The sequence below is a fragment of the Eptatretus burgeri genome, chromosome 3, assembly GCF_056783735.1.
Source record: "Eptatretus burgeri isolate ZD-2024b chromosome 3, Ebu_testis_v1, whole genome shotgun sequence".
In the NCBI taxonomy this organism is placed as follows: domain Eukaryota; kingdom Metazoa; phylum Chordata; class Myxini; order Myxiniformes; family Myxinidae; genus Eptatretus; species Eptatretus burgeri.
In genome coordinates, this window is record NC_140963.1 from 37227826 (window position 1) to 37253064 (window position 25239).

A 25239-nucleotide genomic window follows, 5' to 3' on the forward strand; every position below is an offset into this window, starting at 1 on the left:
TAACTACTCGGTATCCATTTGAATGAAAAGTACCGAAAATGCGGTTTGAAATCGGAAATCCCCAAAGTTCGAGGGGGTGCTGTGGGTGAACAAAGATCTAAATGGAAAAATCTGGCTCGAGCGTTTGTGCACAATGTATTCCAGACGATTAGTGTGAATTTTCATGACCATCCAACCATAACCCGAGGAGGAGTAGCATTTGGCTTGAAGGCACCTCCAGCTCTCGCATATTATCGATTTTTGCACTAATTGACCTTTGACCCCTGACCTATGCAAAATCGGTCAATATGTCCTGAAGCAAAGTTGTAGTACTCATTGAGTACCATGAACCTGGAAAGTTTCATTCGTATCGATGCACTCACCTGGTCGCTAGGGGACCTTCAATTTTCGCCAATTTTCACGCATACCCTAATTGTAGGAGGCGCTGCGGGTAAAGTATTCCATATATCACAAAAACCGGAATATATTTGATAGAGCATCACCTGTAGATCATTCATGCCAAATTTCATAACCCTACGTGGGATAATGGCTTTCGGAATTGATTTTGCGTGAACGGTACCGATTTTGAAGGATTTTCGGTTGTTGCTAGGGAACCAAAGCGTCCCAAGCAACCATCACAATTTACAAAGCACAAGATCATAAGATGTACCTACCACCCGAGGTTGGTCAAAATCCGCCCACGTTTACTCCCAATTATGCTGATGACAAACGAACAAACATCCAAACAAACAGACAGAATTACTGACAATAAGGGTCACCTATTTCGGCGACCCAACAAACAAGAAAAAGTCATCATGCAGAGCACGATACTTGCAAAATCCACCCCCCTCTTCAAAGGTTGCCATGGATACATGAATTTGTTCATTTCATTAGGATTAAAATTCACAATCTTAATCCAAGTTCAGGTCAATCGGATGAAAATTGATTATTTTTCAGATCGAAATTGATGATTTTTTTTGACCTTGACTTGACCTTTGACCTTTTGACCTCAAAAATAGTTGGTTTCGTAATTCAGTGATGGAGTATGCAATTGCTCCTTAATTTTCAGGTTAATCAGATGAAATTTGATGATTTTAGAAGTTTGACCTTGAGATGACCTTTGATCTTTTGACCTCAAAAATAGTTGCTTTCTTAATTCAATGATGGACTATGCAAATCCTCTTCAAATTTCAAGTCATTCAGATGAAAATTGATGACTTTAGAATTTTGACAAAGTTCTTGACTTTTTGGCCTCAAAATCAATATGCTTCTTGCTTTTGACCAACTCTACCATTTCATGAAGTTTTGTGAAGATCGGTTTAAAGCTATGATCTTTAGGCGATTGACATCCAAGCAGACAGACAGAATCACAGACCAGACAAACCAATATATTTGCGTATCTTCGATTTCGCAAATAACAAACAGACAGAATAACACACGCGACCAATCAATATACTTGAAAAATATTCGATTTTCGCAAGTACCAACCGGACAGGGGTGAAAACATAACCTCCGTCCACCTTCGGTGGCGAAGGTAACAAGTGCAAGGTCATACCAAGAAAAGAATTCTCACTTTCAAAACTAATAATTTGCAAGAATGTAAGTTGTCGGTTGTCCTCTTAATTTGCAAAAGTTTGTTGCATAACATCCCTTGCAAAACCTCTACCCCATATCCGTGTTTGTTTCAAAATTTTACTCTGAATTCCAAATGAAAAAAAATAAATGACGCTTTTGTCTACGCGTCGACAAAATGTTCCTGGTTACAAACTTCTGTGTTGAACACCCTCGCCCCGCTTCCCCATCCAGGTGTGTATGTAACATCGACTGTGCTGGTCACAATTCAAACCCAGTGTGTGCCTCAGACGGGGTATCATACGAAAACCCCTGCTTGGTAAAGGAGGCTTCGTGCATGAAGCAGCAGCGGATTGAAGTTCGCTTCTTGGGGAAGTGTCCATCAGGTTTGTGTTTAGTTCCACCACCATTCCCTCACCCCCATCCGTCCCTCACAACCATTCTCGTTTCTAGCTTCACAAACACTTCCTATTATCTATCATGACAATCAATGGCAACTGATAGAAATCTTTCAACATCATGAGAATGTTATCAGATCTCATGCGAAAATTCTGTGACAGTATTTTTCCTCCACCAAGCATCCCTTTATCTCATGCCGAGGAAGTGGGTCCTTTTCCATGTAGCGGAGTAACCTGACAGTGATATTCTATAGGAGTCGCAGATATCCATCACTCAGAGCCTTCGGTACTCACAGTCGCAATGTATCACAACTTATCTGCCGCTGTTAGCTCACTTCTTTTGCACTTTTTTTCAAGTTCATGGAAACCTTTTGTAATGGAGAATGACATTGCATTTATTTCCATTCCTTATCTTCAGAATTGTCCATCAGGATGGCGCAGAAGTAGTGCACTTGCCTTTGAGCTGTCTATTCTGAGTTCGACTCCTGAGGCACGTATAAACTTTGGATTGGTTATTCACGGGTATTAGAGTTCCATCGCAAAGTGTGCCATCCCTCTGATGGGGCGTGAGCTGTTAGTGCGTGTTAAAGATTCCACCGTCTCTTTTGACCAAAGAGTCGGTGAGCTATTGCCGACAACCTGCCTGAGTTCCGAATTCCTGCCCTACATACTGTTGGGAAGGCAATGGCAAACCACCCAGTGAATTCCTTGCCTTGAAACTTCCACATCACCGATGCTCTGGATCGGGTGAGGTAAATGATGATAAAATCTACAATGTTGTACAGTATATATTCTCTGTTTTCCCTGAGGAAGTTTGATGGGGACAAGACAATCCCTTATCAAGTAATCACCTGCTTTGAGCAACAAATAATGTCATCACCTGCAGTGCAGAGATGTTGGAGATGTGCGTTGACCGAGAGGTTTTCTCTTCCGTGAGCTCACTCAACAGGCACCTTGAAATGGACAGAATGAAAACAAGATATTTAAAACTAGTTTGTCAGTTCTCTCCATTAGGAGATGAGGCTTACCATAAATCTTTACCCTTGACACCAGCAAATTCGAAACCTATTTGGGTCACAGGTACACAGTGGGGTTGTAAAGGTCAAAAGGTATGTTTAAGGTTGCAAAGGTTGAACGCAGTGTCAAGTGGAAACATTCAGTTCAATCAACTCCCACGATGTTATCGCATCAAACAATCAATATACTTTCACAAACAGCACATCTGTCATGGACCTAAATTAACACCGAGAAAAGTACCAACAAGGCCAATGTGAGCAGCCTAATCGGCAGTTTGCGGTATTCGAAGGTTTGCGCGAAATGCATGCCTCGACGACTGACACCCGTACGCAAGACTCAACGAAAGGACACTCAACCCGAGTTGCTCGGACATTTGAGGCAGAGCGGGACGTGTTTTCATAGTGCATTGTCACAAGTGATGGAACCTGGATTCATCACTTTGAACCAGAGATGAAGCGACAACCTCTAGAGTGGCACCAACCAATCTCCCCATGGAAAAACAAGTTTAAGGTTGCTCCTGTGGGCAAAATGATGGCTGATGTCTTCTGGGTTATGAAAAGGAGTGATGTATCCTGGTGGACATCATGCCTAAAGGACAGACAAACTCAGAGGCCTACACTGAGATCCTGAAGAAAACGAAGGCACGTTTGCACCAAGATGATGCCTTTCCGCCACAAAGTGACATGCTGAGCTAGTTGGTTGGCTTCTCTTATCTTCGGCGAGTTGTCAGTCCGTTTGCACCACAAGGGCAAGAAAGACGTGCTGCTGCGACATGATAATGCACGTCCCCTCACAAGCTTGCAGAGAAGAGAGCCCATCACCAAACTGCATTGGGCTGTCCTGCCGCACGCACCCTACAGCCCAGATTTAGCATCATCGGATGATCATCTTTTCGGAGTACTAAAGGGCACCCGAGGTGGATGAAAATTTGAGAACCATGACGATGTCGTGCGTAAAGTGAAGAAGTGGCTCCAACAACAAGAGGAAGGATTTTACTGTCAGGAAATGCTTGCACTTGTTTGTTTCCCGGTGGCATAAAGCCATTGATAAGGATGGATATTTCAAAGAAAATTAGGGTATGTTGTCAGATTATGTATTAACATTTTGATGAGGTTTCATTCTCTTGCATTAAAATTTGGTTGAGGAAAAATATTTGGCCACTATTTATGGAGCAGTCCTCGTATAAACACATCTGGAAGCATATGTACATGTTTGTACCCATGTGAGCGCGCACACGCGCTAACACACACACACACACACACACACACACACACACACACACACACACACACACACACACACACACACACACACACACACACACACACACACACACACACACACACACACACACACCTCAAAAGCCCATTTTATGGATGATGCCTTTCTGCCACAAAGTGACATGCTGAAAAAGTTGGTTGGCTTATCTTATCTTCGGCGAGTTGTCAGGTACTCCATTTATGTCTTGTAATATCTTGTATTCTTCTGAAGGACCAATGACATGTATCACATGTGAAATTGGCAACATAGGCCATGGACCAATCACCCAAAATGGACTTCTCATTACCATCTCGGATGGCAAAGGTTGACTGTACTTTTTTGGAAACATCTTTGTCTGGGCCAACTTTTTGGGTATGATTGCCACTCCAAATCGGTAGCTTTATTGTAGTTTTTTGGGGGGAAAATAGGCATTTTTGGGGTAAAATCGTGTTTTATGAAATTTCAACTGTAAAAAAAAATATCTGCAACGAAACAACATATTTGAGACTTGGAATAAATAGTTATGTGAAGTACAACCATTTTGGTGTGCTTTGTGTTGGGTTTCAATCACCGGTTACCATGGCAACAGCCATTTTAAGGTTAAAAAAAAAAACATGGTTTTTGATAGTGAAACTTTAAAAATTCATATCTCAGAAATGAAAAATGATTTTTGAACCATTTAAACGATAAACACATACTGATGCATCTGGGAAGTTTTTTAATTCCATAGTATGAGGGTAGGTTTAAGATAAATATATCGTTTTAGGTTAAAAACATCACATTTTGAATTGCATTTCTCAGTAAATGGAGAGAAAACCCAGTTTTTTGAGCATTTTAAATATTTCTCACTTTTATAAAGTATCAAAAGTCCATTTATCACTGTAGATGTATTCGCATACTAGGTTGAATGAGATACCTAGTTCAAATAGATTGACGTTGCCATGGAAACGACCAATTTTGGGATAAAACACATTTTTTGATGGTGAAAGTTTAAAAAATCCATAACTTGATAGAAATGTAATATTTTCGAGCAATTTGAACGCTAGCTACCACCCTGACACCCTAAGGCTGTTTGTTTGTTCAATAGGTAGAATAACCTGCAGGCAGCTGTCATGTAAGTGTCTAACATTTACATTCCTTGATCGCTATCATCATCACTTTCATCATCTGCATATACGGTTACGTCTGTGTCTGCTTCATCATCCTCATATTGGTCGTCACACATCTGGTTTTTACACGTCTTAGTGCATTTCAGTCCGTTTCGGATGCACGTACAGTCCTTTGCATCACAGTGGCGTACACAGCTACAGCTCATGAGCTCCAAAACACCTGATGGAGCTGGTGGACCAGTCATCCAGAGAATCTCAAGGTCACCGCTGTCATCTGTAGACCATCCACAATCTGTTGGTGGGATTACTTCAGGAGTGCATTCACGGGATCTACGCCATGTGGCTGCTTGGTAATTTGCCCGCTTGGCATGCTGGAACAGGCAACCTCTGCATGGTGGCGATTGTGCTGAAATCATGTTGCCCCTCTTTGATGTGAAGAGCTGATAACGACACTGGTTGACTTCAACTATAGCTCTGTTAGAAACATAGAGATGGCAGGTGAATGCTTCAAGCTTTGCTAACAGTTCATTGGACATTTGCCATGACCGTCCAAGCTCACTGAAGCACTGCTGATAGTCCACGGTCTTCTTGGTAAGTTTTAGTGCATTCACTTTTCCCTTTCCGGGAAATGCACTGACCGTATCGCACCCCGTAAAGGCGTGCAAGCCAATTAAGGCCTTGCAGACATCTTCACCAAGGGCGTTGGCAATCTTGGTTATGTCCATGTACTTTTGCCGAGTTTTTGTTCCAACCTTCTGATACATGGGTGAACGGATGATTTTGCTGAAACCAATGCAAAGTACCAGAATGTCCGTGTCTTCAGCAGTTATCACAATGGCGTTGCACCCATTTTCTGCCAGCTATAGAATTACTTAGTGTAGCCAGCAATGTTTGAACTTTCGTTCTAAGTTCGATGATGCTGCAGGCAAGTTCGTCCCTCGTCAAGGTGTCAGGGTAAACCAAGACTCTGCGACCGTGGTTTCGGACGAAATGGGGTGACTCACCAAACTCGCTCTCCAATTTTCGACGCATATATGTGTCTTGGTTGAGTCGCTGATCTCGTTGAAACCGTACGAGTTCATCAGTGAAATTTAACGGGATGTCAAATCAGTGAGGTGCAGAACCTTTGGATTTGGAAATATTTCGTTCCTGATGAAGTCAAATAAGTCTTTGTAAGCGGTAGTTTCAGCTGATTCATAGAGAGTTTCTGCTGATGCCTTACTGGTTGCAGCAATTTCACTGTCCGAGGTAGTCGATGCCTTTGTATACTGCTGGTAGCAGGACCTATGGTAATGTGCTTCAGCTGCAACAATCTCTCGACTGACTATGCTAAGAATCTTATTGTCCATTTTCCGCACAGCAGCTTGTCTGACAGCTGTGTCCGCTCGCAGCTGTTTACACTGCACAAGGGGTTCCTTAGAACGCTGTCCTTTCAAATATTTTGCAACTTTATCACAAAATATGCACTTTTCCTCGTACACGCAAGATGAGACAGCCCCTTGCCTCGGTGTCCTATGTCGGCTGGGTTGCTCGTGTATGTCTGTTTTCTCACGTGTTAGTCTATTGAGGTCCTTTTTGTTGGTAAACACAGAACGGCACCTGCGATGATATTTCACTGGCGCAATCTCTCCTTCGGATAAACCTTTTGCAGCAGATAATGTTTGTCCATGACCTCGAATTTCTGCAGCCTTTAACAGAGTTGTCCATGAACCGAAATCTATTGGTGACACAAGATCGGTGTCGTCATCAGTGCAGTGGATAACACAGTGGGTACGTAGCCGCTTTGGGGGAGGCAATGACTCTTCCATGATCAGTCAGTCACCTGAAAAAAAAAAAAAAGATGTAAAAACACTGTGTAATATTTAAATACACTTCACAATGGTTTCTCCACAAAATTACCGTTGCCATGGAAACGTCAGTCTGGTTCAACTTATTGATTGCCATAAGAGAGAATTCATATAAATTGTTAGCCAAAATGGACTTTTGATATATGGTACGATTGGAAAATCTTTAAAACCAAAGACTTCTCAAAATCTCTGCTTTGACAATTCTATCGAGGAATGCTATTGAATAGTTGATGGTTTCACCCTAAAACGAGATAGTTTGTTGACAACTTGCCCTATACATTGAAATAAACAACTTTCTGTGTGCGTCGGGGAGGTTTTAGCGTTCAGATCTCTGAAAAAATATTATTTCACTTGCAAGCTACAGTATGAATATTTCAACTTTTACCGTCAAAAAACGTGTTTACCCACAAAATTGATCGTTTCCATGGCAACGCCAATCTATTTAAACTAGGTAACTCATACAACCTATACTAGTACATGTAAAGTGATATATAAATACATGTAGACTTTGGATACTCTGTGAAGTTGATAAAATAAATACAGTCCTCTTATCTCAAAAAACGGGGTTTTCTGTCAGATTAGCAAGAAATGCAATTCAAAATGTGATGTTTTTACCCTAAAACGATATATTTATCTTAAACCTACCCTCATACTATGGAATTTAAAACCTACCCTGATGCATCGGGATGTGTTTATCGTTTAAATGGTTCAAAACTCATTTTTCATTTCTGAGATATGAATTTTTAGAGTTTCACTATCAAAAACCATGTTTTTTACCCTAAAATGGTTGTTGCCACGGTAACCGGCGATTGAAACCCAACACAAAGCACACCAAAATGGTTGTACTTTACATAGCTATATGTTGTTTTGTCGCAGATATTTTTTCTACAGTTGCGATTTCAAAAAACACGATTTTACCCCAAAAATGCTTATTTTCCCAAAAAACAACAATAAAGTTACCGATTTGGAGTGGAAATCATTCCCAAAAAGTTGGCCCAGACAAAGATCTTTCCAAAAAGTACAGTCAACCTTCGCCACCCGAGATGGTAATGATCACCCATCTGGCCCATGGCCTAATAGGACTTCCTGTCAGTTCTTGTCTGGCAACAGCAGTTCCAGCACCATTATGGTTCGCTCTGTCCATCTCCACTCTCTTCTTGGTACAGGTACCTAACGCCTCTTTGCATTTAATTCTCTGAGAATCTCTTTCCTGAGCTACATGGAACCAGTAGCTATCATCACTGTAGATCTTCTTTCGGTCTCGTCTCACTTTGGTTCCATGTTCCAGGCGGTCAACGATACAAATCCATTTTCCTTTTCCAAATCCATTTTCCAGAAAAAAAAATTAAAAAAAGTTCATTCCATTTTCCAAATCAATGCCATGGCCTTTGATTTTCACACAAAGTGCAGTCACCAAGTGTGAACTCTGCTCGAGTCAGGTTGCCCATTCATGCTCTTGCAACCTCATGGAGAGTCTTGCTTGTTTCTGCATTGCACTGCTCACTGCATTCCTTGCATTTCACTCACTGCCCAACTCCCGATTCACCTCCCATAGCCATGTGGTCTTTAAGGCATAGTTAGTGATTGTACTTGAGATTGTGTGAAGGAATGATGTTGAAACGTGTCCTCGTCAAACCACATGAGATACTTCCAATTCAGTTATACAGGCATGGGGAAATAGGAAAGGACATGCTTTCTCCTTGGAGCCACCTTTACTCCGGTTCTTTGGGACCTTCGCGAGTTTTTTTTTTTCCTTAAGTGTAGGAAGCGTGGACAGTTAATCGCCATTATAGGTCAGCATCTCTCATGCATACATGTACTTAATTTCACGGTGAGCAGCATTGGTGTTGGAATACATGGCCCTTGCTCAGGATGCTAATGTGCAGACGACCCGAGTACATTTGCAGCAACACAGATTGCATAATTAGAAATACAATCACCTCTCCATGTAGGTAGACAAAATAATGTCCAGAGTAAGCAATCCAGTTTCCATTCAACTTCCAGATTGAAGAATGGTCGTTTCCCTCCCTTCCTAAACTGCATTGTGAATCAGATGCTCAGCAGAACTCCATTGATATGGCTGAGACCATCATCCATTTTCTATCACAGCACAAGGCTAAGGTTCTGATGTAAAACTTCCTTATTTTGTTTTTCTTTCTCTGTTATGCAAATCTGGGACAGACAAGAAAACTTAGTCAATCAAGTATGACATCCATTCACTTATTTTTGCTTGATGTTGACCCCTAAGGACTCTGCAGTGCTTTGCAGGCCGGACATTGCATTATGGAGCATCATCCTGACAAACTTTCAGCTCGCTTCTTATGTCTATTTGTATTTGCAGACAGAATAATCATTATTGATATGGTCTTGGTATGTAGCATATGTCTTGATACATATAGAACAACATCAACTGTACATTTATTACATCTAATATATATAAAGCTCATTCTAACCACTGATTCACTGACTCACTGACCGACTCACTGACTGATATTACACACCGGGGAAAAAAATAATCCCAGAACCATCAGAAAGTATCCGTAAATGAAAATATAAATAAATGTACAAAAAATAAATGAAAAAAATTCAGGTGAGCAACCTGAGACAATGGGAAAGCAAGGTAATACTGTGTGCCGACAGACATCGAAGCCAGTACATCGGGGGAAAAAAAATCACAGAACCGTCGGAAAGCGTCAGTGTATGAAAATATAAATAAATGAAAAAAAATAAATGAAAAAATTCAGGTGAGCAACCTGAGACAATGGGGAAGCAAGGTAATAATGTGTGCCGACAGACATCGAAGCCAGTACATTGGGGGGAAAAAAAATCACAGAACCGTCGGAAAGCATCTGTAAATGAAAATATAAATATATGAAAATAAGTATATGAAAAATCAAATGCAGGTGAGCGACCCAAGACTATGAGAAAGCAAGGTTTGTATACTTGCACAATGTGTAAACATACCCCACCAGTAAATGATAAAGGACATAAAGTTAAAATGAAATAAAAAGGCACAGTGGACAACATTCCAATGTAAAGTTAAAACACTAATCAGGCATCGCATATTTTGAAAAAAGGATACAATTTAATGCCATGAATCTTTTGAAATAGTTTCAAACATTTTTGCCACAATTGGGGGTATCCGTCGCACAAGACACAACGCACTTCATAGATGAATGTTTATTTGTTTGATGCATCGCAAGACATGACTCAAACGCACTAATCAAGTAACTGACACCCTATCGTCCAACTCGTCTCTTTATCTTCCACAGCATGTTCAAATTTTGTGTGTTTAAAAGTGGTGTGCGTGTGTGTTTTTTGCTGCCTGTTGTCACTGAAGACAGCATCCGGGATTTGGACGAGCCTATAGCTCGAGATTATGGCATGCCGTGCCCGGAGCAATTTCGCAGTTTCTGCATCAACGGCTACTGCGAGTACTCAGGAAACCAACAGGAGCCTGCCTGCTTGTGAGTATATACCTCAATCGCACTACCTCATGAGCTGGAGTCGCAAAATATAAAATGTATCATTCCCACATCTCTTGCACATATATACTAGCACTTAATGAAAACCTCCATGTGAGTGGGTAATTTACTGATCATGATAATGATATGCAGTGGCTGTGAAATACTTTTCATCTGTAGGTATTGAGACTCCTGGAAGAGCAGAACAGCAGGGGCAAAGGATGAGCAGGCACAATGTGGAGATCAGGGGAAACAGGAGGGTAAAAAGACGGATGCACAGCAACATGAGGAGAGGAGCTGCGTGGGAAAAGGGAAAAGTCTCAACAAGTGAAGCAAATCTGTCCTGGAGATGGTTGGGGGGAGAAGACTCAGAGTCTTGAAGGGAAGTGAATGAAGCAAGAAATTTGGCAAGATAGCGGTTTCATATAAGAAGAATTGAGGGATGAATTAAGGGTGTATTTTAAGTTTAGACTTGGAAACGGTAACAAGGTTAGTGTTTATGATCAAATACGTGTGACCCTGAAGAGTTGTGCAGAAAGGCAAAAGGGCAAAAATAAAGTGGAAAGGTCTGCAGAGCCATTGGAAAAATGTATTTATGGGGCAAAATGTTTTTTGTAATAAGGGGTGGAAGGAGAATGCATTCAAGGGAGGGAGCTGAACATTGAGCAAGGGGAAGGATGGACAACAGTGCGAGGGAACAGAAATACAGGCAGATCATACGTCCATTTTTGGCTTATCTGGAATTATTTCAGAGAAGAAATTGTCATCATGCACCGTCTGTCTGTCTCCTATTTCGACTTCTCTGGCCAAACTGCTGGGCCGATCCGGCTGAAATCTGGCAGCAACGTTCCGCTCCGACTGGTAATGGGGATCGCAAAGCTCATTCCAGTCACTTGACTTTAAGTCGGTAAAAATGGCCAACTTAGTAAATTTCTTCAAAAATTTTATTCTCCAGACCCATCAGTCAGAAAGCTACCAAATTTTTGGTTGCAACATTAGGACAGGGTCCTGATGTTAACTTGTGGAGGTCATGCCAATCAGGTCACCAGAAGTGTGTCAAAATAGCAGACTTCATAAATATTTGGGAAAATCACGTAAATTCCTTCAGAAATCTTCATCTTCAGGCCCACCAGTCAGAATGCTATGAAATTTAGGTGACAAAATTAGGCCAGGGCCCAGTTAAGCTCCATGTCCAGTGGTCCTATTTTTCTCAAAGAAGTGACACAAAAGCGTATGGAAGAAGACCTATGGGACCTGCAGGTGCAGTAACGGACAGTCGAACATGTTAAAACTAGAACGGCACTCAGTCGACTACATACCTCCGCCAGGCTGAACTTTTCACATTTTGTTTGAACACCGATAGGCCAGATCTGCATCTGGACCTGAACCAAAAATCTAATTGGCTTGTTCTTGTCACCTCCCAACTCATCCACCAAGTTTTGTCATAATCCATCCACAACTTTTCAAAATATCATGCTATGTATAGTTTTTGCCCCCATCCCTCAATGGTGACCTCAATCTCCCCATCTATCAATCACTAAGAGAATTTAAAATATATATATATATATATATATATATATATATATATATATATATATATATATATATATATATATTGTATCCAGCTCCATATCTTCACCAAAATCGAATGAATTTCTCCTGTTCCCATTTGTCCTATGTCCTTAACTATCCTCCATGACATCATCAGGGAGATCAAATGTAAAATCAAACAAAAACAATGTCTACAACCGAGCCTGGAAGAGCCAGAATGAGAAAGACTGGGACAACTTCAGAACACTCAGATCAGAAGTCCAGAAATTACTCCGTTCTGCCAGATGGAGTTAGTTGAATGACATAGTTGGTCCAAGCCAGATAAAAAAAAAAACTGAAGGCCTTCTACAATTATGTAAAGAAATTAAAACGAGATTCAATAGGTATTCAGCAACTCAGAGAGGGAAGCTCACTCGAATCTGTGAGTCGGGAGAAAGCCAACATCCTGGGGAGGCAGTTTGAGTCAGTCCACTCACAAAGGAAGAGAATATCAAAATGCCAATCCTTCCACATTCGCCATACTCAGATATGCCAGATATTATAGTTCATATTCAGGTCATCGAGAAGCTCGTGAAGAAACTTTCTCGAAGTAAAGCCTCCGGTCCAGATGATACTTGAAGCGGTATTGCTAAAATAAACTTCATCCGAAGTAAGTGCAGTTCTTGATCAATTATAACCGATCCCTCAGACCAGGCCATTTACCCCGAGGTGGAAAGAAGAAGGGTGACAAAACTTTAAGCAGAATACTACCGCCCCATCTCTCTAACCAGCGTAGCCTGTAAGATATTGGAACATGTTGTTGTTTCCTGTCTTACACAACACCTTGATGACAATAACATATTAGCATCACATCAGCATGGTTTTCGATGAGTTAACTCATGCAAAACCCAACTTTTACTGACAACATATGATGTCATTGATGCATACAAAAGAAAGAAGCAGATAGACATGGTGATGGTGGATTTCTCTAAAGCTTTTGATAGTGTCCCACTCACGACTTCTCTTCAAACCCAATCAGTGTGGAGTTCACAGTCAACAACTTGCCTGGATTTTGAGCTTTTCTGACAATCTGTACCCAAACAGTTTTATTGGAAGGGTCAAAATCGTTTGCAGCCCATGTTGCATCAGGTGTCCCGCAGGTAATTGTCCTTGGACCCCCACTTTTTCTCTTGGATGTCAACAATCTCCCAGAGAAGGTCTTTTCATCAATTAGACTCTTTGCAGACGATTGTGTCCTGTGCAGAGAAATTAACAACTTCCCTCCAGGTCTTCAAGACAGCTGTTGACCACCATCTCAGATCGTCCCTAATCCAAAACCATGATCTTTTCTACCCTTGTTAACCCCATCCAAATCCCTCCTTCTAATTTTCCAGTTTCCCCTCCTTGGAGTTTCTTTCTGTATCCAACTTGTCCACCCCATGCATCCGCTGTGTCCAACTTGTCCAAACTGTGCATGCGTGTTTTGCATCCTGTTTTTGTCTGTTGCATCCTTATCCATTCAGTGTACTAGCTCTTCCACAAGCCTTGACTATGTATACAAATAAAGTATAAAAATCTGGTCTATGGTTTACCCGATAGACATGACGAGCTTTGTCACCTGAGCTTTGGAGTCACCTGAGATGACCATTTGGAAAAGATGCCCGTCGTCCTTTACAATAGTCTAACCATGAGAGTACTCGGCTACGAACAGAACAGTGGCAGGCATCCAGGTCAATGAACTTTCTTATTTGTGAAATAATTTGGAGATGAAACTTGACTGTATTACTTAAGTTCGAAACATGAGGCATCATTGCAGTCAAAATATGCACCAAGATTCCTTGCTGATTCTGATGGCCCGATTGATGCGTTTCCTATTCTGAGAACAGTGTGTGGGACAGCAGTGGTCGTGGGAACCTATCACAAGGAATTCCATTTTCTTTCTTCATTTAGTTTCAAGTTATTGCTTGTCATCCAAGAAAACGTCCAATTATCTTTGTTGGTCTTTCTCTCTTTCTACTTCTGTTTTTACTTGTTTTTAGCTTTCTTTATTTACTATCATCGCCTCTTCGCATCAATGCCAGCAAAGGTTTTTTTTTCAGAGTATTAGCACTTTGTATGATCAATGTTGTCCTTGAACTTTAATTGGTTTGCAAAAAATTTAACATCAATATTTTTGGGGCTTTTTTGGAAGAGGTTTTACAATAACAATCATATCCAAGAATGGTGTTCATATAAACTTCCAGAAATCAATGTGACAATTGAATACTGCCACGTTTTGGTGTTGGTTCATGGAACTGCCCTGGTGGAGGTCTCTCTCAGCTGTTGACAGCATCTTTACAGCTCTGCTTGTATAGCCAAACAAAGAGATTGCACTGCAATTTAACTGCAGTCCATTCACTACCGAAATGAGATTGTATTTTCCAATAAACCTTTGCCCACGCCTGTCCAGAAGAAAAATAACGCCTTTGCACTGATTCGGCCAGAGACCATTTAAGACCAGTTTGTTACCCTGGTGTTAGTTGTAGAAAAACCATCAAGTCATGTGACAATATGCAGCAAGAACCAATTTCAATCCCCGGTGTGTAATCCCAACTTGCTTCACATATTGATATCGTGTAATGAGCCATTACCCCACCATCAGACAAGCTGGTGTCATGGATTTACTTTGGGGGGCTGGGTGGACTATTAAGGGGCCTGAATTATGATCATAGGTTAGGATTCATTTGATATAGGATTTGTTAGTTTGCTAAAAGGCCATACATTATTACATGTGTGCAATGCAAGACTGAAATACGTAATCTCGTCTCCGAAATACATTACAATTGCCTGAAGAATTGATTAATTATGTGGGGATTTCAAAAAATGACAACACAATAATTTTAATTTGCAGGAATGTTCATGATAATCATGTAATCATCCACTTAATGTAAGCCAGGGCATGCCTAGTAGCAATTATCGGAGTCTCTTATGGTCACTAATTTTCAATCCGGTTGGTAACAGCATAACAATCCTAATAACCACAAACTGCATCATCACTTTCGGCACCTATGAATTTGCTTTTACACACACAATACACAAGCAAAATAGCAAGGAATCTTTAAGCTTTGTTGTTGTTTTTTTTTCAATTCAAAAATTCATTAGTTAAGTAAAACCTGCTCTCGGGAGGAGGCACTGCATTATTCTGCGGAGAAACATTCGAGAGCAAGTGACATCATTCCTGTACATTTACACTCATTATAATCATGAGGTGCTGAAATGCATAAGATTGATATCAATTCTGTAAGATACGCTTATATATGAAGATTGATCCGTTGATTATATTATATACATCTTTATATATACATCAACATATATCTTTCGGAGCCCAACTCAGGTTCACAGAGTTTTAACCGCATGTGACGTCCTTTACGTCACACACTGTAACCGATGAGTTATTTCACATATTTTGGCTTATACATGCTTAGATCATAGAACTGCCCACCTGGACTAATTCGTACAGCAAATTGATGCAGGGAAAAATTTTTTTTTTAAAGGATTGTCAATGAAAGGACCAGAAGGTTAGCTTTAACCCTAACAGCTCGGATTAACAAAAAAAACAAAGGAAAGTTAGTATGACAACAAAGGCAGGGGTACAAGAGTTGTCAACGAATGGAATGATATTCCTGGGAAGGTGGTAGCAGCAGGTAGAAGGTTAAAATAGCATTGAATAGATACTTAGAATCGAAGGAGCTATAAGAGTACAGGGTCATGGTGGAAAGGGAGGTAGGTAGTCCGGGACTACTTTGTGTGATTTGTGGGTGTTGTGTGCATGTTGTGCTATCTCAATATTGGGATCATATATATATATATATATATATATATATATATATATATATATATATATATATATATATATATATATATATATATATATATATATATATATATAGTGACGAATTTCGGTCCGCCCGGCATGCGATCGGCCACATAACTCAAATCGCGACCGCGTCGCCCACTAGAATGGACAATTCAGTCGTGACCCTCCTTGGAACTACCACCAGGAGCTAGTCACGGGTGGGTCTTTCGACCACACCACAATCGTGCCAATCGGCCACCTGCGCAGGATAGGGTTGTTCGCCAAACTCGACCTACCTAAGTACCTGCGCGGGTAGTTAACTGGGCGATCGTACCTCGCCGCTGGCCGGCCTAGGACACGAACTGCTTAAGCGGTCCGTTCCGTGCTTCAGTGATAACCGAGCGGTGTTATCGCCAGCCCCGGCGGACGTGATTATTTACCGGATGCTTACACCCCTCCTACCAATTCCTTCCGTGATGCAAGATGGAACTTTCACACAAGGGAAAGGACGCAACGAAACGGGGAACAGTTCAACAAGCACATTTATTGCACACTCAGACAAGCATGTATTTTACAGCCATACAGTAATTCAGGCACGTATACAGTGAAAGCAATGAAAGGCAAGCAAAGGCAGAGTTACAACCAAATACGAGCAATGAGAATGTACATGCACAGTCACTTACACAGGTCTACTTTACAAGACGGCGCCAACACATGCACTTACACAAAAGCAAAGGAAAAAGCCACCCTCAAAGGCAAGGGTGGCGGACAGGTCCGTGGACCAAATGTGCGTGGAACCTGGATGAGCGTCCAGGTCCACGAGACCGAAGGGTCTTACCTGCGCCCTCGTGGCGCGATGGCGGGCAAGCCGCAATGTCAGCGTAGCTGAGCCTGGCTTCGTGCCCCTGGCGTGGCCGGTGAGCTCTCTCCGGCGTTCGGCCCCCGTCTGCCATTCCCGTCTGCTTCGAGCTCCATCTCCCGACTTTGCCCCACCGACACTGCCGCCCCGACACTGCCACCGTCTGCCTCTTCGCGCTCATCCTGTTCTCCGACCCCTCCAGACTGCCACTCTCCAGACCCGACTTGACTGCGGCTCCACCGACTGCCTGACTGCCGCGAGCTGCATTGTGCTCGCGCTTATATAGGCCAAGGGAGGAGCGTCTATGCAAATTTGTGGATCACAGCGGGTTCGGAGGTGGGGCTACACCACCTGATGCTCAGCCATTGGATGGATGAAAAGTGGGTGTGAATCATTCCTGATCTGTTTTTCGAGGCGAAAGGAACCCATTCACAACCCATGGCACGACGTTCGGTAGAAAGGCGAAGGTGGTGGGAGTTTGCTGTGGTGGTTTGGGAAGGGTGTTGGTGGTGGTGATTTGGTTGCTGGCAGGTGTCGTTTGAGAATGGCGGTGAAGCGATGTTTGCGGGGTGGAGTTGTGGAGGTAAAGAGGCGAAGGTGGTGGTGTTTGAGTTGTAGTTGTTTGGGACTGATGTTGGTGGTGGCGATTAGGTTGTTGGGGGATGATTGGTCCAAAATAACGACAGAGAAAAGAAAAACGGCTATCTCAAAGGATCGCAGCCCGGTGAACATGGAAATTCCCTCTAAACAACGGTGGGGAAATCTAACTACACATATACTTATCGTCATAACTGATCTAAGGACCCTTTATGGTGTATTGCGAATTTCCACAGCCGTAACAATATATATATATATATATATATATATATATATATATATATAAATATATATAAATATATATTGTTATGAACTTTGATATAGTTTGATATAGTTTGTTATATATAGTTTGATATGAACTGTCAGATATATATATACATATATATGATCCAACGCCTTGACTATGTTGTGTGTGTATATATATATATATATATATATATATATATATATATATATATATATATATATATATATATATATATATATATATATATATATATATATATATATATATATATATACACACACACATATATACACATTCATTTTATTGTTTGCATGCTGCCTCGTCTGAGTTTGATATGAACTGTCGGATTGATGCTTAGCAGGCAGGGTGTTTGTTGTATCACAAGATGCCCCATCGTTTGTTGTATCACAAGGTGGAGGTTCAGCTCGGTGTCCTGTTGCTGCATTAGTTGGCAGATGTTAAATATAACCAGTGCTTACAACTTTCATGAAACATTGCCATGTTTCTGCTATTTTGGAGATGGTACCAAGTATAATTTTGAGAGAATTCCAGATCAAGATGTCTTAACAAACAATATGAAAGCAGTTTTGCCCCTTATTAGATCGGTACATGTTACACATGATTTAAGCATGTATATAAACCAGTCATCCAATGACAATTCTTCTAAGACACCAGCATGACTCCCTGAAAATTAAATCCAAATCTATTAACCCTGTTTCCTTGAGCTAGATTTGAAGTCACAATCTCTATTGTCCTCACCAATATGTCACCACTGTACCCTTGTTAAGAGAGAAGAGCATCCACACACAAGGGAATATATACAGGAGAGGAGATACTTTTCCCATTATGCCTGCGCTTCATCTGCAACCCTGAAACTCAATAAAAATAAAACACAGTGGTAATTATTGAGAGGGGTATCAGGACTAAGGTGGCGAGCCTTGGAGGAGAGGCTAAAATAGGAAGGGGATTAGGAGGAGAAGGAATAACTCGCATATAATAGACAAGCTACTGCATACTTCACAATGCTCGATCTAAAACCTCTAGCACCACAACTACTACTTCTTCTTAAAATGGCACCAATTCATCTCACGAGAGGAAAATTTTGACCCAAGTCGTTCATGATTCCGCTGGCTATGCTCGAGGTTCGACTGGAACTGATTTAGAGAGGAATTTCGAATTTGTTCGGTGTGCTGGCAATAGTTCGTCTACTCTTTACAAATACCACCATGGGTTAAGGATCTAAAATACAATTTCAGACCCAACAGTCAGTCATGTTTATGATCGTCTGACAGCAATACATTTTTGTTTTGGGGTTTTTTTGCCATTGTAACTTGTAGGCATTACCATGACCTGCATTTTACTTGTTTTTTTTTAATTTTTTGTATATGTATACATATATATATATATATATATATATATATATATATATATATATATATATATATATATATATATATATATATATATATATATAGTCGAGGCTTGTGGAAGAGCTAGTATTAGGACACTGAACGGATCAGGATACAACAGAACAAAAGGAAGAGTTGATAGAAGTGGGAAACACCAACAGCAGAGTTGAAGGCCAAGTTAGAGGCAGCCTTGCACAATGGGTATGGGGAGGGAATGAGGGGCAGCAGAGGATGCAGAGGGTGGAAAAGATGCATACAGAAGGAAATTCTCAGGAGGAAAACCTGGAAATTTGGAAGAAGAAGGGATTGGGGTGTGGGTTAACGAGGTTAGAAAAGATCATAGTTTTGGATTGGTGGACGATCTGAGATTTGCATCTGTCTATCAAAGTAATTGAAATTGGAATGTAGTTTGCAATCCCCTGAATGAAACCATCTGTAATACTTACTCAAGGCAAATAACAGTGAACATGCCCCCCCCCCCCTCAGATCACCTTCCCCTTCTCCACCCCCCAAACACCCACAACATCATGACGTATGGTATACCTTTATAGCTATTCTGCTAAAACAAATCCTCAACTTTTGACAAGCAATTTTCTTTCTTAATGGATGTGATGATGCAAGTTTGTATATTACCTTAAGTATGAGTTCCATTATATATTTAAGGAACTTCAACACATGCCATTAGGCCCATCAATCTTACACAATGATTGCCAACCCATGGTTGGTTATCCATGATCTATCTTCTTAAATGCTGAGCATCAAGCCAGGAATCAGCACGTACCATTTTTAAAGTCTTTGGTGTGACTCTGCCAGGGTCAGATTCGAACCACCCACCTCAGTTACTCAGGGCAGAATCTCTAACCCATAACACCACCTTGGTATCCTTATCTTTGTTCTGAAGACAGTGTTTAGTTGACTTCAAGCCGGTTAAAATATCAAATTTCTGACATGGATTGCAGCATACATTTGGCAGGACCAGGCCTTTTTGTTGGCAGTTTATAGAGCAAAAAGAAGAATATATTGTCATGATCAATGTGCTTATTCTTAGTCTGTTTGATCACAAAAAGCTGTGCAGGTTTTCCATTTGCCAGCTCAAGGAAACTTTCTCCACCCATCCCTCTTCCCTCGTCGATTTTGAGATGCGAGCCTGGGTACGTTGGGAGGCAGTGTGAGAGCAAGGAGAACATGTTGTACGTGGTTCCTGATGGAAACAACCTTCGATATGTGCTCATTGCAGCTGTCGTTGGTGCCGTCCAGCTTACCGTCACCTTTGCGCTTGTTGTCTGCGTGGCCAGGTGCTGATCTTCTGATGATTTACATCTTCTCACGATCTACATGTGCTGTTTATATGCTCTTGATTTTTACCTCTTTAAAATTATCCCCTCGACATGATGACTCCATAGTATTTTTGTGTATTCTAAAAAGTGTATTTCAAAGATTATGATCGCAAGTGGGGTTTCTAGAAATAAAACAAAAACGTTCAAGCACCGACAACTAAATGTACACGAGTATATGTACAAAATGAATCATACAGTCTCATGCAAATCATGATTCCGTTCACAGAATTGCTCATAAAAGTTGCTATCGTCTCCCTTGCAGCAAAAGCGGTAGATTTTCGAGAATATTTCTAGCAAAGCTTCTCAGCCTTTAATTCGGCAACTTTTGGATATCCACCATACAATTTGGGTCTTTCTCGGCAGTTTCTACCTCTTTCAACCTTCTCAGAGAACGCTCCAGATATGTTCAGAAAATACCACCCAAGCTGCCAGAGCACAGTCCTTTTGCTTTTTTCAATTGCTAACTTCTTGAAGATGTCCTATTTTGCTCACCTAATTTGAGTACTGCTACCCTTTAACTAAGCTTATCCACTCTCATCTCTGATGCACACATTTGATGAATGGGAGTCATGACAGGATGGTGTCGAGGGAGCACACTCATCTTTAAACCGTCTAGACTGGATTCAATGCCCGACTCGAGTATAAACTGTCGGACCGGTGCCTCGCAGGCAGGGCCTTGCAACTCGAATAGTGTCGTCCCTCGGGTCGACTTAAAGCTGAATGTCCCACCTGCTTGCATTAGTTGGTGGGTGTTAAAGATTTGATGGTGTCTTTCAACGAAGAGTATGGGAATTATTGCCAGCATCCTGACAAAATTCCAAAGATTCCTGCCTGAACCTGCAGAGTGTACCGCATCAGCAGCACAGTCATGCCCCCAGCAATCATGTAAGCCAGCAGTCATGTACTGCATGCAGGAGAAGTAAGTGGGATATTTTGAGAGGTTCCCCTTGCAATGACTTTATGCTTCAAAATGTCTTCTCCATTCAAAACAGGTGAAAGACGCAAGGCATAATAATGAATGACTGGTAAACCGTAATTATCTGAGAGACAGCAAGCCTCAAGGGAAGGCTTGATCACTCCTCGCCTCAAAAGTTTCAACACTCCAACTACATCACCAAAAGCAATTAGCAAATTGAAAATTTGCTGAAAATACTGAGAGTGATTGCTGGAATTACCAATTCGAATTTGTTTAAATTACTCGAGAAGTACAAAGCTTGAAACCTCACATAAACACTACAGCTTGTGCCAATTGAATTGCCCTTTGAAACACTCACCCAATGCCATCTGATTCAATACACTGAGAAAAAGCATGAGTGGCAACCATGCCCACAGGATTCTGTTCCCATTTAAAACTGGGCACCTGCTTACAGTGTCTATGTCTACTCTAATTTGCAAGACAGCTGGCCATTCTTTCACTACAATTATTCTTCTTCTTCTTTCATCGGAAGCACATTACTGCAGGAAGCATAATTTGCTGGTGGCGTCACTGTGCCGCTCATGCAGTGCCTCCTGGATGTTAGAAGCAGGAATTTGGAATTTGTTCTGGGTGCCGGCGATAAGTCACCGACTCTTCGCGAACGACACCGTGGGATCTTTGACATCCACCAACAGATCCACCAACACCTCATTTAAATGACCCACATTAGTTGCAAGAGTTGGCCATAAATAGATATGTTTGAAGGTTATACCCTGTGCAATCCATATTAACCTACTTGTGGGAACTGCACCAATGGGTGGAGAGAGTTGGCTTCACTCATGCATATGTGTTGGAAGTGGCTATCAAATAAAACCAGTAGTTCGTGGGAAACACATGAGCCGATGCTGATTTTTTTTATTTTTTTTTGGTAAAGGATGCCTGCCCACACAACTTGCCATGCACCTCCAAATTGAAGCATCACAGTTAAACATCAAAGATTTCCATTTTATAGGGGCATTTGGTGTTTAATAGGTCAAAATCGATTTAAGCATACAATTTTGCCAAAAATGTTGAGCTATTACGATCGTAAGAACAAGCTTTCTACATAAAGGCCTACTCACGATCCTGGCTTCATGAACCCAGAAAGCTCCACTAATTTCACGGCCGCAGTCAGACAGTCATTAGCAGTCACTGACTTTGCATTCAATCCACACCCTAATTTGTCCAGTACAAATGGTCTGTCTGTAGGCAAGTGGGCAAGAGGGTCTGTTCCAGATAGTGATGCAGATATAATGCAATGAGTTGTGCTTTAACATTTGTGATGTGGTTACCACCATTGCGCAGTGTTTTGTGCTGCTCGTCACAATGCATTTAACAGTCAAAGGAAGGACCAAGTTATACCCATTGAGCAAAACACATCTTATGTCAATCTTGATTTTCACAACAAAAAAGGTAAACAGGCTGTGGACAGGTTCATGGCTAACTGCAACAAAAACCAAATTCTAACTTTAATTAGATTATCATCATTCTGGAAAATTGCAGCCAGTCGGCAGGAGAACAAATGGAAAAACTGTTTTGCCTTTACACTTCATTTTTCAAGCAATGAGATTATTGCTACACTGTGCTCATTTTTATAATGATGACTCGAGGTAGATAAATAAACGAGAGTACCTTGTCGTATTCTCGAATCCACCACACTATTTTTGTTTATCACATCCCCATCTGGGCATCAGGCCTTGAATGCACCTTCTTTCTTTCATTGCACTGCTAAATTGTGGAACCAGCTGCCTCCTTCTGCTTTCCACAACATTTACAATCTTCAACAGTTTAAGGCCCGGATCTCTCTCTGCCCAAGATTTGCCAGACTGTAGATCTGCCGGATCTCTCAAACACACTCTCCCTGCCGAAGAGGATCTTTTCTATATCCTTCAGTTCATCTGTTTTATGGAAGATCATTCCAATGATTGTGGTTCTCACCCATCGGTAATTTTCAATGAAAAAGAAAAGTATCTGACAACATCTTCATTTGTAAACATTTTGCAAGAATATAAATCGCTTCCACAAGCCTCACGTGGTACATGCTTGGGAACCTCATTGGTATGCATTTGTCTGTGTTGTTGCTGCTGATTCGCCAACGAGTGATGAAACTAGTCCGGAAACTGAAGGGGGTGTGTCGCATTGGGATTCTCATGTGTGAACTATTTGTGAACATCTTTGCAGCTGTGGAGGAACTTGGGGAAGGGTTTGAAACAGCAAAGGGCTTACATTGGTAGCCTTTCTTGGTTGCTTTTTGCAACTTCTTCAGCAAGAAGAGCATGGGAGGAGTTGATTTATTTCTATAATCCTGGCCACCTGGGTTTAATTGATTCGGTGAGAGCTAATTTGTTATTCCATCCATTCACAGGTGAGAGATGTGGGTGGATCTTCAGTTTTTGTGTATATATATATATATATATATATATATATATATATATATATATATATATATATATATATATATATATATATATATATTGTGACATCCACGGGACTTGAACAGTCCCGCCAACGTAGAATGAGCCGAAACGATGGAGGCGGTTTATTTGTTTATAACCCAAACATGGCGGTTCTAATCGCTCTACCGCAAATGGGACGAGGAAGGTGGCACGAGTCGCTTTTCACTGAGTTGATGATGTTTATTTGTTTTTATTATTACCAGAAATAACAAGACTCGGCAAGAAGAGGGATCCGGGGAGATTCGACGGGATGGTGTGGGATCGGGCGTGGGGAAAAACACAGACAATTCCAATGAATATACAGTTCTCAATCCCTCTAAGGCGCCAAGCACACACACACACACACACACACACACACACACACACACACACACACACACACACACACACACACACACACACACACACACACACACACACACACACACACAAAACGTAGCTATTTCTGGTGGTCAGGCTGGACCTTGGTGTGGACGCAACTGTCCCTGGATCGGCGTCGGACGAGCTGGCCTTGCTCTCGTCAGGGGGGGCAGGAGAAACCGTCTTGGCCCAAGTCCGCTCACAGCCGCCAGGGAACCAGTTCTGGCGCCAAGTTGCGAGCAGGAGAGGGAGGCAGGTCCGCCCACCGTTCGACCCCGTATTCCGAGTCAGCAGAACCCCAAAGCCAACCAAGGTGAGGCACGAGGCTCAGCAAGGCTCCAAGACACGATCAAGAACACGATCGAATCAGCACAACAACAAGGATGCTCCCCGCGCAACAGCCTCTACACCAAAAAAAACACGATCTTTTTGGTTGTGATCTTCTTCCTCTTCCTTTTCGACCCCGAACAGAACCTTTTTATCCTCCTGTCCTCGTCACTTCCAATCGAGCCATTTATCCGTCGCCTTCTGCCAATCGTGATCACGGGGCGGAGCCATCCGCTGCACTGTCCTGTGACGTCACGGCCAGTCTCCAGAGAATACCAAAAGGGGTTTACGCAGACACACTTACCCTATCCCATGTCCCTATCTAATTACGTGACAATTATCATTTTCCCCTTGAAGAAATGAACATTTACGAGACAACTTATCACCACTGAATTGCTACTTATTACATCGAGATCCTGGTAAACTCGAACAGCATGGCATACCTAATTAAACATCCTAATTACCCTTTGAATGCATACCCCCCCTCAAACGTAACAATATATATATATATATATATATATATATATATATATATATATACATATATACATATACAGTAGACTAGGCGTAAGTCGTCACCATCGGGACCGAGAAAAAAGTGATGACTGAGAAATGTGACGACTTACGCGTATGCGAACATTCATGATGACTGTGGGGTGAAGGATGAAGTCGCGCGTGGCC

The 25239-nt window shown here is 41.6% G+C and overlaps 1 protein-coding gene across 6 annotated transcripts in view; it reads left to right on the forward strand.

Annotated features, from left to right (window-relative positions):
* Positions 1-25239, forward strand: part of LOC147029698 (tomoregulin-1-like) — a 199346-nt gene that overhangs the window by 81846 nt on the left and 92261 nt on the right. For 5 of the 6 annotated variants that reach the window (XM_085872942.1, XM_085872943.1, XM_085872941.1 and 2 more), the window contains exons 6-8: positions 1786-1937; positions 10523-10649; positions 20263-20418. In XM_085872942.1, coding sequence (XP_085729068.1) covers positions 1786-1937; positions 10523-10649; positions 20263-20418 — 435 coding nt within the window. The remainder of the gene's footprint in view (positions 1-1785; positions 1938-10522; positions 10650-20262; positions 20419-25239) is intronic. The other variant, XM_085872946.1, reaches the window with a different exon arrangement.